This window comes from Corapipo altera, unplaced genomic scaffold, assembly GCF_003945725.1.
Source record: "Corapipo altera isolate COAL_440 unplaced genomic scaffold, ASM394572v1 45, whole genome shotgun sequence".
NCBI lineage: Eukaryota > Metazoa > Chordata > Aves > Passeriformes > Pipridae > Corapipo > Corapipo altera.
Window position 1 is genome coordinate 7,457,279 of NW_020884877.1, and position 14,208 is coordinate 7,471,486.

The following is a 14,208-nucleotide window of genomic DNA, read 5'->3' on the forward strand; positions in this document are numbered from 1 at the left end:
TCACCTGCAAAACAAGCAGATCAAGTATTTTACTAGGGCAAGTAGAAATTTTTTTCATGAGGTATATTTACAGAGCACATTTTTTTTTTTCTGGCTTCAACTTACAGTCACTGGAAAAGCATGCTCTAATTATAACTTTTTATGGTTTTGCTCATTTCCAAACATTTGAAAAGAAAATGCAAGTTGTTTATAAAATTGTTTTTCTGGTTTATTTTAAATGAAGCTGGTACAGACAATGTCCATTCAAAACCCACGTCCCAGGCCAAAAGGTACAAACAAGAGTGTCAAAGTAACACCAGTTGGCTGCTGTGAACATTCTTGCATGAATACCTGCGGGTACTAATTCCTATATGAAGTTAAAATGCTTCTGGGCTCTTCTGGTAAGATTTAAAAATCATTAGGGTTTTCAATTTTATGTCTTCAGCAAAGCCATCTCTGGAGCAAGGAACAGATGACAACAGTTCTAGGTTTTCCATTTCCAACTCGGTAATCTTCTTTGTTGGGCCATCAGCACAATTTAAGCAAAATAGCTCTGAGTTATGGATACACAATTTCTCCACAGTTTAGTTCTCTGAAAAACTTCATCTCGCACTGAAAGTTATAGTCCAAGAGTGAAACAGTCACACATCAAAACTTCAGGGCAGATATGGAAGTCATTAAGAACACTCGCCCGCCTGGCAGATCTTACAGCCTTCGTGCCTGAAATGCACGAACCTAGTGAACATACAAATGCATGTGTGTACGTGTATTCCTAAAGGGGAGGGCAGAAGGGAAGAGGGAGAGCAAGGTTGCAGCTGGATCACAGAAGTTCAGCACAATGAAAACAGAAACAATAGTGTATAATGAGCACGAGAATTCAAAATACCAGACGCTTGAAAGTAAACTCCCAGAGATGGGGTGCCAGTTTCAGTGTTGAACACCACATTACAAAAGAACTATTATTTAAAAATAAAAAAGGATTAAGAGGGAAGAAAAACAGAAGGATCTAAACTGTTGAGTGACCCCCCGTCTGTTCCTGATAAACTTCAATCACATCTTCCTCCTCCATCCCCAGCTGTGAGAACAGAAAAAAACAGCAAACAATTGTTATAAATTTGGTGTGATGAAATTAGAGCAGGTCCTAGACAAGTCATACAATGTTTTGTTCCTCTTAATTCAAAGGCGTAAAAAGTCACCATCTCACTAGACAACATTCATGATTTTTAGTCCTTTTCCTCAGATAAGGACTTAGATATCTGAGTCAAAGCAAAAGTCTTATAGTGAAGTCTAAGCCCAGCTGTGGAGCAGTACACACCAGGCTGGAAGTCACTAGCTTTACCTTTCTCTAAACCCCTCATTTAGGGGGAACATCTTACTAAATGCAGCAGCTGTACAGCCATGTGCATTATATATAGCACACCACTCGCTTACAATACAGCGAACACCTACAGCTTGGAACTCAAAACCTGTTTACAGCTCTTCTCTCAGAGAGCAACTCGCTCAATTTCACAGTCAACAAGTTGGTTTGATTTTTCAGGTCATTATTATGAGGGTTTCTTCCTGCTTTGTCACAACAATTGGTGGAAGTCACTGGACAGAAGTAGCTGTTTTCTGTTTATTTACACTTTGATCTAGTAAATGTGAACTAAATATATATTTATTCCAAAGTCACACTGAAGTTCAAGCTCAACAACTGTCAAGTTCCCTTCAGGCTTTTTTTCCCCTCCACCAGCAGGCAGTGACTATACCCTCCCTTCTGAGGCATTAACATGAAGTCTCTTTCTGAGATTCTGCCTGTGGGCCTTACTAAAGATCCTAATTAGTGAAATACAGACTGTATTTGACTAAATACAGTCCAATAAGTTGGCTGTATTTAAAGAAAAAAATCTTCATTCTGGTTAACAGTCTAGCAGAACAGAGAAACTAGCCAAGTCAGTATTTAATTTGTCCAGTGAATTATATCCCACTATTGCTAAAAGAAACTCACCTCCTTGGGGGTATGATTATCGGTAATTCTCTGACCCTCGAAGAGGAACCTGAGTGAATTCATTGGAACACCCTAAAAAAAAAGAAACAAAACAGATGTACAAGAAAAAAAACCAACTTACTGAAACTTGTATGTGTTTACAAGAAAAGCATTTTAAATTGAAAAAAAACCACATTGAAGTCAAAAAAGAAAGTGTTAGTTCCTGTTACACAGGGAGCTCAGCTATTCTGTTGCACTCGTGTAGACGACAAAGAAGTGACTCAAAAAGCATGAGAGTGCTAAAATGCATGTTTATTCCAGAGTCTCACTGGAGTTCTAGCTCAATGACTTGGAAGTTTCCTTAGCTTTTTTCCGTTGTCTTTATTTATAAAGTATTGACTATACCCTCCCTCCCAAGACATTACACATGGAAGTCTTGTCTTTTTCTGATCTGTGTATCAGTCTTAATAAAGATCCTAAAACAGCAGGAGGAACATGATGTTTACTTCACAAACTCCTACCCTTGCTTTCCCAATCTTCTATGGCTACAGGAAGGAACAGCAACATTTACCACTACCACGTTTTGCAAAAGCTCCGCACTGGGGACAAGAAAAGGAGGAGCTGAGTGGGGAGAAAAAGGAACAGCTTTCAAACAATGAGAAAGGAGCATCCTAAAGGTACATAAAGTTGCAGTATGCCTGCTGCCCAGTGTGCCCATGTTCCAGCAGAACACCATACTTCACCTCAATAGGTAAGGCAAACACCTCGTCTTTTCCTTGTCTTTCAAGTTACGAGTAAAACAAATGCAAGTGAAATATGACACGGTTTGTGCATCAATTAGATCTCAACCATTGCTTGCAAATAACTAGGCAGACAAATTTCACAGGAAAGGACAGACCTTCACATTGTTTAAACAATTCCTCTGGCCAACTTGGAAGAAATGTTCGTGGTCCCTTGACTAGAGAAAGGGTACTTGACATCAAAAACTGCACTGACTGCTGATGAAGGCAATCACAGACCCTCCAGAATTCAGCCCAGGAGATATAGCTGTGTTCATTCAAACAATTTTTTTTTTCTTAAAAACAAATTCTACACATGCATTTTCATTAGTCAACAAGACTGCTGCATGAATTATTTCCAAGACCTTATTTTAAAATTTCAAGTTTTCCAAATGAATCACAATTTTAATCACTTGGATCTGGCTATAAACGTATCTGGTGTTTGATCTTTTCTTTCCTCCTACTCCAGAAAGATAGCAAAAAAGAACACGTTCGACAAAAGAACTCTTCAATGACAAGTTCAACTCATCTTTAGGTATTAAGAAAAAAAACCCCAAAGTATTATTACTTATGATTATATCTCCTGAAGTGAACTCCAACACACTTATCAAAGAAAAGGCCACATAAGGCACCTATCCCCAAAGCTGAGGGCAAACTAGGCCAGGGCTTCTGAAAATAGCAGCTGTGAATCCACAATATCTGCCACAGAACCTGCAAGTAAAGATATATTTTGCTCTGTCACAGTTATTACTATTTACCTACACCCACAATTAATATTGCAGATTTAGCTTTAACTTAGGGCACAATAACTGGTGTTACTTGATTACCATATTAACAGCTGTAACAGTGCCTAAGACTGCTCTCATCCTAAGCTGCAGCATTCTACAGCTTTAAGGGAATTTTACTTACAAAAGATTTTACAGCAACTATAAATGCATTTTAAACATTTTAAAAACATTTTAAAACAAATCCTATGTCTTCTGAGCAGCCACTACATATTTTCAAACAGTAATTTTAACTTACTTCAAACTTCACAAGGGTCTTACATAGGAATACCTTTACTTGTCAAAAGAAATTTAGGAGATCCATTATATTTGTACTACCAGATACCTCAAAAATCTTTATTTGAAAGAACAGTGAGAGAAGTGCTTTGTGTTTTTACTTTTTTAAAGGCAGTGTCATTATTTCACAAACCTGTCTTTGACAGTATGATTCTTTGAGTTTCTTGAGGTGTGTTGTCATTTTCACCTTGAAGTGAATTTCACTGCTGTCCTAAGAGCAGAAAAGAAAACAATTAACTCTCCTTGTAGTAAATGCAAACTTGGTTATTTTTAAGTCTTTCATTAAGAAAAATTTATATAAAACTAACATGGAATGCAGTTTAACTATCACCATGCATACCCTGGTGCATCATAACATGAACCTCCAGGATGATCTATCAGTCACTAAATTCATCATGTACTTCCACAGGAAGCTCTTTTTTAAAGAACAGATGGCATAGTATAGCCTTAGGCTCAATATAGAGGTTTTGGATTTAAAAGTACTAAAACCCATACATGGTTCAGTCTGTGCTTCCATCTTTACCCAGCTGATGCACTTATGAAATACAAACATACATATGCAGGGGACTTCTGCTCTGAGATTCCTAAAGAGGCAAGTTAAAGCTTGCACTTCAAAACCTTGTTCAATCAGAGTAATTATCTAGAAGTCAGGATACAGGAAGACTTGGCAACACAACACTAACCTGAGGAGAAATCTTAGGACTCATTATTCTGTAGTCCTTCCTACCAGCCATAAGATACGAGTAGCTACAACTGTCAAAATGGCTACAGAGGTAAAACAGACTGCAAGAGGTTCACGTGGGTAACTTTCAGCTTTTGAATGTGTTCTCATCATTGCTGATAAAGCCAGCAAGAGGTAAGGTACTTTCTGTTAGTCCTACTTTAAGTCATCCGTCTCCACCCAACAGCAGCAAACAGTACTACTCCAACAAACAATCCTAGTTAAGTCATCTGACTGAGGGCTTCTTTGCACAGAAGGACTTCTGTTCAAGAAAAACCTCAACATTCACATTCCAACACAGCTTGAATACAGACTTATAATCCACCATTCAAATCTATCAACACACCAGCCAACAGAATCCTTTCCCTATCTCTCTCCAAGAAAGCTGACTTCATGCCTAGTGTACTTCATCAACTCTGGAGACCTGAATTTATCAATTTTGCCACTTATTTCATTCATATCCTCAGATAACATAATCCCTCAATGCATCAGAAAACCCCACACCAGAGTATACTAATACACATCACTGGCTATCAAAGTAGTTTATGGCAGGGGAGGATCCACGCTGAAGAACTGAGAGTATAAACTTTCATTTGGTCACTTCTACCATACAAAACCTCACACCTCCCCCAAGTGTCAACAAGCAATTATGCAAAAACTCACCTGCCCAATGACTTTGAGTTTGATGTACTCCCCTTCTTTCTTATCTCCTAAGTCCTCAGCTGAAGGTTTTGCTTCCTGCAACATAAAAAAACCATGATCAATTCAACACTTCATTATTTTCACTGGACAGTATGGCAGCTGTCATCCTTTTTACTGCATGAAATCAGACTACTCAAGGTATTTTATTTCTTTCTCTGTGTGTGCATGAAGATAACAGCAACCTTTCAATATTATGAAAGGCTGTCTGTCTGCCTGTGAAAAGCTTAATTAATGACAGATGAAAAACACTGTAAAGATGGCAAGAGAAAAGAATCATTTGGAAATAAATGACACACGAAAATGTATTATTTTATTTATTGTTATTATTATGTATTATTTTATACCACAAAGTCTTGGACAACAAACAAACTTCAGAAAAGAAACACAGGAAGTGTACTAAGAGGCTCAGATATTTGACAGAAAAAAAGAACATTGTGAAGAGAGTAAACAGAAAGCACTTGTGACACCCTATCCACTTAGTGACCCATGTATGCATCTTTCAATCTACTGCATCAAAATCTATTGCACTGCTTTCAAAGGATGGTCAGTCACCTTCTTTTCTATGACAACAAAACAACATCAAGCAACAGCTTCCTTCTAGCATATTTGTTTTAAGACCACAATTCTTAAAAGTTTTAGAAGTTGCACTTCTAAGAACTATAGTGTTTTGATATCTTTGCAGGATAAGAACTAACTGTACAGACAAGTTTGATTCAACAACTTGAGCATTAAGTCTCATCGAAAGGGAAGCGTTATGCACTCTAAGACATGAGTTAAAGACATCAAAGCTTTCATGTTAGCAGTTGATAGATAAAACAAGTGAGAGATCAGGTACTATTAACCCCATTCCTTGCCTGTCACTACGTATTCTGGGTCAGGCCTTTAGTTATGTTTCACTGCAGCATAAAAGGATTTTACACAGACACTGCCTCAGGTCTAGATGGTGCTCAATGAAAAATTGTTCCCAAGTAGTCAGAAGTGTGGATACCCTGCTGATTGTGTTTCAAATCTTCCTTTCATACTTTATTGCTTAACGTAGTAGCTAAAATAACCAAAATATGTATATGTGCCTACTACAGGCTTTTTCCCAGCCCTAAAGGGACTTTTGTCCAAGTAAACAGAAATATCTCTTGTATGGTTAGACTTGAACTTTACGATCAAGTGCCACAAACAAATACTAATCTTCTCTGTTAAGTCCATCCAGATAGGTCTCCAGATTAAAATGGCAGACAAGCCTTTTTAAGGTTTGGGATTTTTTTCCTCCTTAAAGAGGTTAAACATGCACAACTCCTTTGAATGTTAAGAGTTCAGGGGCAAGTCTGCAAACACCTTTCCCATCTGTACCAGTCTCAGTCTGGGGTAAAGAACAAGAGGAAGTGCTCTTTATATCATTTTGACTCAATGCCTCAACGCAGACCCACTGAATTTCTGCAAGGACAAAAAGCATGAGCCAGAGACCCCACCTGGTTTGAATACCTTTTCTTTTTTAAAATACCTACCTGGGCACAACCTGAACTGCTGGGACTGATTTATCACCCTTCAATCTCAAACTCAGAATCTGAACCTGAGCTGTCAAGAAACTAGACACTAGTCTTCAAGCAAGTCACTTCTGAAGCATGAAAGGAGTCTTCATGGGTAACACAGTCACATGAACCGTGTTCCCCACCAAAATTTTGCCTTTCTAACATACTTGGACTCTAAACTCATGAGACTATTTGCAGGAATAGAAATACAATGGTTTCCATTCCTGACTAGAAAGAAACAAAAACAAGAACCCGCAACTTTTTCTGATAATTTACACAAACAGTATTTTTAATTAGAGGATTACTAACCTCCAGGAATCAGAATGAGATTCAAATCTCTATAGATCTGAAATCTGTAACTTTGAAACTAGCTCCTATTACACTATCACTGAGAGAGTTTGTAAGAACACACTGTTCCTTTACAGGATGTTTCAGGTCACTCACTGTCTAAGTTTACCTTACAAATTGCATTACCCCAGCAGTAGAGGTATTTGTAGTAGTTATATAATTCTGTGCATTGTAACAGATCTACCTACTTAGATTTCCAAACCAAATCACCCTGTACAGGGTATTACTAATTATCATCGCTTCTATGACATTGCCTCTGGCCAACAGGAGTGGGAAATTATGATTCATGTTTGATTCCTACCCTCAAGGAAAGAGGGCTGTAGTACTAAAAACAAACAGGGGAAGCAGTAAACAGAGGGAATTGGAGTCTTCAAGCCATAAAGATGCTCATCTAAAGCCCCAGCAACCTCTCGCTCACCAAATAAGTGCAAAGAGAGCTGTAACTTCAGGAAAAGAGAAATAATATCAAATCAATGCTGGCAGTGCCAATAACGAAAGCTTAAAATAGGAGAAAAATATTTTAAATCAGAACACAAGACCCAGCAAGTCTGAAACAGCTCTCTGCAGTTTGTCAGTGAACTACACTGCCATTCAATGGTAAAGGCAACACAAAAACACTAAAGAACAAAGACAGCAAGGAGATTGCAAAGTTGCTAAACTCCAAGAAGTCATTAAAATCCTGATTCAGCAATTTGCAAACAAGCCTCCAGACTTCTATTTGCCCTGTGAAAGGAAAGAACTGGTGCTTAGGACACCTCATGAAACAGTACATGAGAAAAGACCACCATACAAAGAGACCAGAAATACCACAATGCTCCAACTTCCATTAGATGCTTGAAGTTTTAAAGGGTTCATTCCACAATTTTCCTTAACAGCACAAAATAAGGATTCCGGTACTGTCTCACATATATATATACATATATATATATATACATACACACCAACACTAAATTCATGACCCCAAAGAGCACACAAAGTTTCTAGGATGAAACCCTGGTATTGCTATTGCAACCAACGAAACCACAAAACAAACATTGTAAGGTAATATATTTCAAGTTTCCTCCTCCAATTTTCAAAAGTGCTCAGACTTCAATGTCCAAGCCTGAAAAAAACCAAACAACTGTGCTCAGCATTTTAAAGAAAAATTAACAAAAACAAAATGACTGGAGGAATAGACTACAACATACTTCCTAACTGAGCAAGTAAACTCTTACTTTTTTTTATAGGAGTGGAAAAACACAAACAAACTATAGCATTTTTTATTAGTAGTACATGAACAGATAAAAATGACAAGATTTAGATTCAATAAAACCCTTGAAGGGAGGGGAAAAAACATTTTTTTTTTGTTTTGCTTAGATCCCACTAAGCAGCCATATGCTGGGGTGGTTTTTTTCAAGTCTGTCCTTTTTGCAAGCATTTCTACTTATCATAAAAGTCAATTTCCCACAGGAAACAAAGTAACTAAGTCAAGTATACTTCTTTTAGTATAAAGACAAGCCAAAACTATCATAAGTGGTGACAAATGGTGCCCTCTTAACTTAGTTCCAGGGCCAAAAAGAAAGACACTGTAAGGAAGCCTCAATTTTAGGTAATCCAGTTATTCCTGTAGGATTGATAAACAGAGGAACGAGATTTACAGTGTTCATAACCGTACATCATACTATTACTTAAGCATCTGTTTAGCTCTAGTTGCACAGTCCCCCCAGAGGTGAATGACACAACACCTAACCATGTTTTGCTTATCTATTAAAAACAAACAGCAGGGCCCTTATTCATGGACCTTTAAAACATGTATCCACAAAACCTATGACACACATGGAATTTTACATACTTCAAGCAGTCCCAGAGACAAAACATGTATGTGTTTTAGCAGAATTTGCCAGGAGAAGGAATTACCTAATGAAAGCTGCTATGTGTTAAAACATGCCTTGGTTCACATATGCAGACAGCTACAGAGCAGGTCACGTGAACATCCCTCTAACAAAATGTAGTTCAGAATTTGCCTGGTTTGGGTTTTTTTGTTTTGTTTTTTGCATGTTTTTACACGCAGTCACTTTCATGTATTTTACCACAGCAGAAACGTGTCCTACTGGGAGCCAGCCATCGCTGTGCTCCCAGCTGCCCTCTCCCAGGCAGCAGCACCATCCTCAGCTGCATTGTGCTTCCAAGCCGGGGGCGGGGAGGAAGACCATCAGCACATACAGCTCTGGTTTGTATTCACCGGGCAAAACGTACCGAGGCTGTTCCTCAAAGCAGACACAGTATACACTAAGTTTAGCCTTGTCTCTGGGTACTTTTAATTTCCTGACTGGCACTATTACTGTTCTTGACTTCACAGCACTACAAGAAACATTTGTGAGTACTGACATGGATTTTTCCAAAGCCTTAGCATTATAACAAAGTAAGAAAACACTGCCCTATGACGGTAATACAAAAAATAAAGCAAAACAGAATACAAATTAAAACCGGAACGCTGTTTTAACTTTCCACCAGCAGGTCATATAGCCTAAAGCAATAGTTGTAAGCAAAGGACTGTATACATGCCAGGCCGAGCAAGCCAGGAACTTGCGGTACAGGTAACTATTTAAGTCCACGACTGGGAAGGCATAATTGACAGGGAAATAACGATGTACATGGAGAGAAGGCAGGACAGAGCCTTGGTGAAGGACGGGGTACTTAATACAGGCGAGCAGCGCTCAGCTAAGAATGCCTGGTTTTCTTCTCCCCCAACCGCCGACTTTCGCATTCCTAGGGCGAACAGAGGACCTGACAAGCTTAGCCTAACCCGCACAAAGCCCGCTCCGGGGGAAGGGCATCCTACCACACACCCGGGAAATAGGAAACAACTGTTGTGCAACACGGCTCACCCCTCGGTGTACTCCCGGGTTCCCAGGGCCGGGGCTGCCCCGGCGGCGATCCCGCTCCGGCCGGACACCGCCCCGGCCCCCGACTGTCCCCGCCTGGAGCCCGCCCCGTGCTGCTCGCGAAACAGCCCGAGGGAAGGGGAAAGCGGGATTAAAATCAAGGGGAAGGGGAGGCTGAGTTTGTCCGAGGTCGGAGATCGGCATCCACGCACACACACACTCTCCCGAGGGGAACGCTCCCTCCGGCGGCCCCCGGGCGGCCGCGGCCCCGTTTGCCCCGAGCAGGGGCTGCTCCGCGGCCGCAGGGAGGGTGGGGGGGCGCGGGCAGCTCCTCCCGCGCCCCCGGAGCTGCGGGGCCGCCGTCGCCCCCCGTGCGGTCCCCCTGTGGCAGGGGCAGCCGCCTGTACCTGGTCAGACATGGCTCGGCCCCGTGTCGTGCGGCAGGCTCGGCTGGGCCGCTGCAGGCGCTCCGCTCCTTTCTCTGCCCGCAGCGCAAACACAGGGCCGCGGCGGGGCGGGATTTCCTGTGCGCCTGAGCTCACTTCCCTCTCGGGCTCCGCCCAGGACCAGGACCGAGCCTGGCCTCCCGCGCCCTCAGTGCGGAGTTGCCACTGCAGCCCCCCGTCTCCCAAAGGATCCCCAGAGAGAAGGAACCGCCGCCGTTATAAAGGCCGCGCGCCGGGGCAGCCTGGCGGTTAGGGCTGGTGGGCCAAGGCCAGAGCAGGCCGTTAAGATGATGAGGGGTCTGGAGCATCTCTCTTACGAGGAGAGACTGCAGGAACTGAACCTGTTTAGTCTAAAGAAGATGGAGAGGGGATTCATTAATATATTTATATTCATAATATAAATATCTCAAAGGTGGGTGCCAAGAGGATGGTGCCCAGTGACAAGTCAAGGAGCAATGGACATAAACTTAAACTAACACACAAGAAGTTTTGCCTCAACATGAGGAAGAACTTCTTTACACTGAGGGTGGCAGAGAACTGGAACAGGCTGCCTATAGAGGTTGTGGACTCTCCCTCTCCAGAGATGTTCCAAACACACGTGGATGCCTTCTTGTGCCACCTGCTCCAGGTGACCCTGCCTTGGCATGGGGATTGGACTAAATCTCCAAAGGTCCCTTCAAACCCTAACAGTTTGTGATACTGTGAAGTCACATAACCCTTCCCATAACAGCAGATCTTGGAGAAAAAGTCCCTGTCGTTACACCTACCTCTAATACCTTGCTAAGGCTTTTACCAAGAGAGAATATTTCACAGCAAAACTCATCTGTTTAGGCACAGGTTGCTTTTTTTTTTAATCATCACAACCATGCAAGCAATAGGATCTGCACATATTAAGCAAATCTGCACCCAGGAAGTTGCATTTGTACAAACTTAGAGTGATAAACCCCACTGGCCCAGAACAGGTGTCCTGCTTTACATGGGCACAGCACAGCTGTTTAGAGGTCTGCACAAGAAGCAACAACTGCACCTAAACAGATTACATTTAGACTGCAAGCTGCTTGGACTATAGCATGTAGTAGTAATGTCCCCTTCACAACAACTAATGCAACTCCTTCATGGCATTGCTGCTGGAATAGGCACATGCTTAGATCTAATGGCCAGCTAGAAAAAAAGCCACATGTGAGAACTGTAAAAATAACATGAATCTAAAAGAAATGGATCAAGAGAAGTTAGCTCCACTGAAACAGGAGATTATTATCACAATGCTACTAAATGGGATTTTAACTTTACCAGCTACTTTTGGGAAAGGGTAAGAAATTGCTCTGGGCAGAGCACATTCATCAACACAAGCATTTCAATGCTCTGTGTGCCATGTTCTTTTGTAAAAACACCAAACACCAAAGCAGCTGCACTCTGTACCTGCATTGCTGCATTTCACTAACTAAATGCAGAGTTCCAAACACAGCTACACCAAGGGATGCACTTTTACTCGCCAGTGAAACGCTCAGTATCTAGACTCATGGACGTTAGTTTTAATCACAACTGTTAAAACAATTCAGAATTAACAGGGGAGGCAAAAAAATAAATAAAGAGAACCAAAACAGATGCTATACAGAGCTACAGAATGAAGATGATCTTTCTTAGGCAAGACCTAGCAGGCAGGGAATCCAAATATGTTCAGACTGTGCCAAGTTCACAGTAAGAGCTCATTATGAGCTTGATAACTCTAAACAAAGCACCAAAATAAGCCATTCAAAGGCTTCGCAGGAACACACGATACTAACAGAATAGAAAATGGCAAATACTTACTCTGTCCTGAACATCACTGCTTTTCATAAATTAAAGCAGCTTTAAACAGGGAGAATAGCCTTACAGTGATAAGGCCAAAGTCTCAGACACTGGCACAAACCCAATTTTTCCATGTAATCCCACAATAAAAGCTAACACTGACATAAGTCAGAGTGCAGTTATCTATCCCTATAGACAGCCATAAAAGCATAATCTTAAAATATGCTTATCTGCACACACACTAACTAACACCATCTCTCTTGACTCCCTTTTACTCAGTTGTGGATGCATTACCTCTTCAGACTACAGTGTAAATTTGTACAGGATCTGCAAATTTAGTCTCTGTTTAGCCCATGAGGACTATGGATGTACATCAGCAAAACTCACACTTTTCTTCAACAGCCCAAACTTACCACAGAACATAGTTAAGCTGAAAACACAACCAAAAAAAGTGCTGTTTTAAAAATACAAAATATGCTCACACAAGCTTCTCTCCACAAAAACCCAAAGTCAGCCTCAGGTTTGCATGAACCATCAAGGCCACTTGCCCTAATAACCTCACTCTATTCTCAGGTGTTTTATTATGTCTCTTATTTCACCATGTGCACATAATGTCAGTCACCTGAAGTCAATAAAGTTCACCTCTGTTCCTTCAAATTGCTGCTAATTTCTCCAAAGCTGTGCATATAGTTTAGGGACCAGGAGCTATTAGTGGTTTTCTATAAACTATTGGCCCACTCATATGGTCTGTGCAAAGCTTCTTCAGTCCATCAAAACCAGATTCTTATAAAATCAGACTTTAACCTAAGAACGATCTGCAATCTCATAATGCCACCTTGTTTGCCTGTGCTAGCAAACAGGATCAATGCAGTGTTCTAAGGCAGACAGCTATGTAACATTTACATAATAGTACTATTGCCCTGAGCCAGCAGCACCAGAAACAGTACTTTAAAACTCAGTGGAACCTGGAAATTCTCTGTCTAGTTGAACCTAATTTCTTTGGCACTATTACTGGTTTAGGGATTTTTAAAAAAATGATTACATTATGTAAAGCACCAAAGTTTTTCCTTTAAAAAATAAAATAATCTTCAGAATTATGTGAGTCCCCAGATTTCTGACTATTGGCTTTTCAGCACACTCCTTACACATGGAGGAAACAAAGGCGTGCTGACTCATACAGTTGGTTGCATAAAATCCAGCAATGAATGTCTGATATAAATCAAGCCCCAGCGTTGCTCGGAGCCTCTTTTCCTGCGGGCAGGAAAATCTCTGCCTTTGTTTTCAGGACAGATAACCCTCCGTGTGCAGTAAGTGGGAATTTCTAAGGGCAAGGAGCGGCGCTTCCCTCCCGCCTCCCGCCAGCTGGCAGCTGCTGTCCCTCAGCGGGGCCCGGGCACAAGTAGGTCAGTCAGGGACCGCAGAGCACAGACGGGCCGCGCCGAGCCAGGGACCGGGAGGGGGCACAAAGGGCCGCTCCAGCTTCCCCCGGGCTCTGCCCCCATCCCGGGGACACCGCAGTAGCGTGGGGAAACAAGCAGCATTTAAAGTGCGTGGTTTATATGCGTGTAGCGTGGTACTTCTCTGTTGGAGATGCAAAGCTTTTAAACGCACGTGGTGGCGCTTAGTCACAACAAATTTTTTATGGACTGGATCTGCGTGAGGATCTGCAGACCAAGCCGCGGGAGGGGAGCGGGCATTGGGAGGCGCTCCCCGCTGTGTGTGGGGGGCCGGGAGCGCCCTGGACTGAGGTGGCTGAACCCCGACACCACAGGCGGTGTGGCTGCGGCGCCCCAGCGCAGCTCGGGGGCACCGCGGGGCTACCAGCTCACACCTGCTTCGGGACCCACTCGGGAAACGGGCACCCGAGTCCCAGGGCACTGTTTGCTGGCACAGCGGCATCGAGGCGCCCCGGGGAGGCGCCGGCTGGTGCGCGGCTGTGGCCACAGGGGCGTGCGGCGGGGGACAGAGGGCACGGCCGCGGGGCGGCTGCAGTTCGCCCGTCTGTCCGCCAGGGGGCTCCAACCTGCGCCG

At 42.3% G+C, this 14,208-nt stretch overlaps 1 protein-coding gene across 1 annotated transcript; it reads right to left on the bottom strand.

Moving 5' to 3' along the window:
• Positions 1-10,594, bottom strand: SUMO1 (small ubiquitin-like modifier 1). Its single transcript, XM_027636728.1, has 5 exons — positions 10,351-10,594; positions 5,170-5,244; positions 3,919-3,996; positions 1,967-2,038; positions 1-1,054 (listed from the first exon to the last, which is right to left on the bottom strand). The coding sequence occupies exons 1-5, from the start codon at positions 10,360-10,362 to the stop codon at positions 986-988; spliced, it is 306 nt and encodes a 101-aa protein (XP_027492529.1). The 5' UTR covers positions 10,363-10,594; the 3' UTR covers positions 1-985.
• Between the last annotated feature and the right edge of the window lie 3,614 nt (positions 10,595-14,208).

Bases quoted from the DNA above. Each gene is read 5' to 3' on its own strand.
- SUMO1 (XM_027636728.1), bottom strand. The intron at 3,997-5,169 runs GTGAGTTTTTGC...TTCTGCTCTTAG, and splicing joins AACTCAAAGTCATTGGGCAG to GACAGCAGTGAAATTCACTT. The intron at 1,055-1,966 runs GTGAGTTTCTTT...CTGTTCTCACAG, and splicing joins ATAATCATACCCCCAAGGAG to CTGGGGATGGAGGAGGAAGA.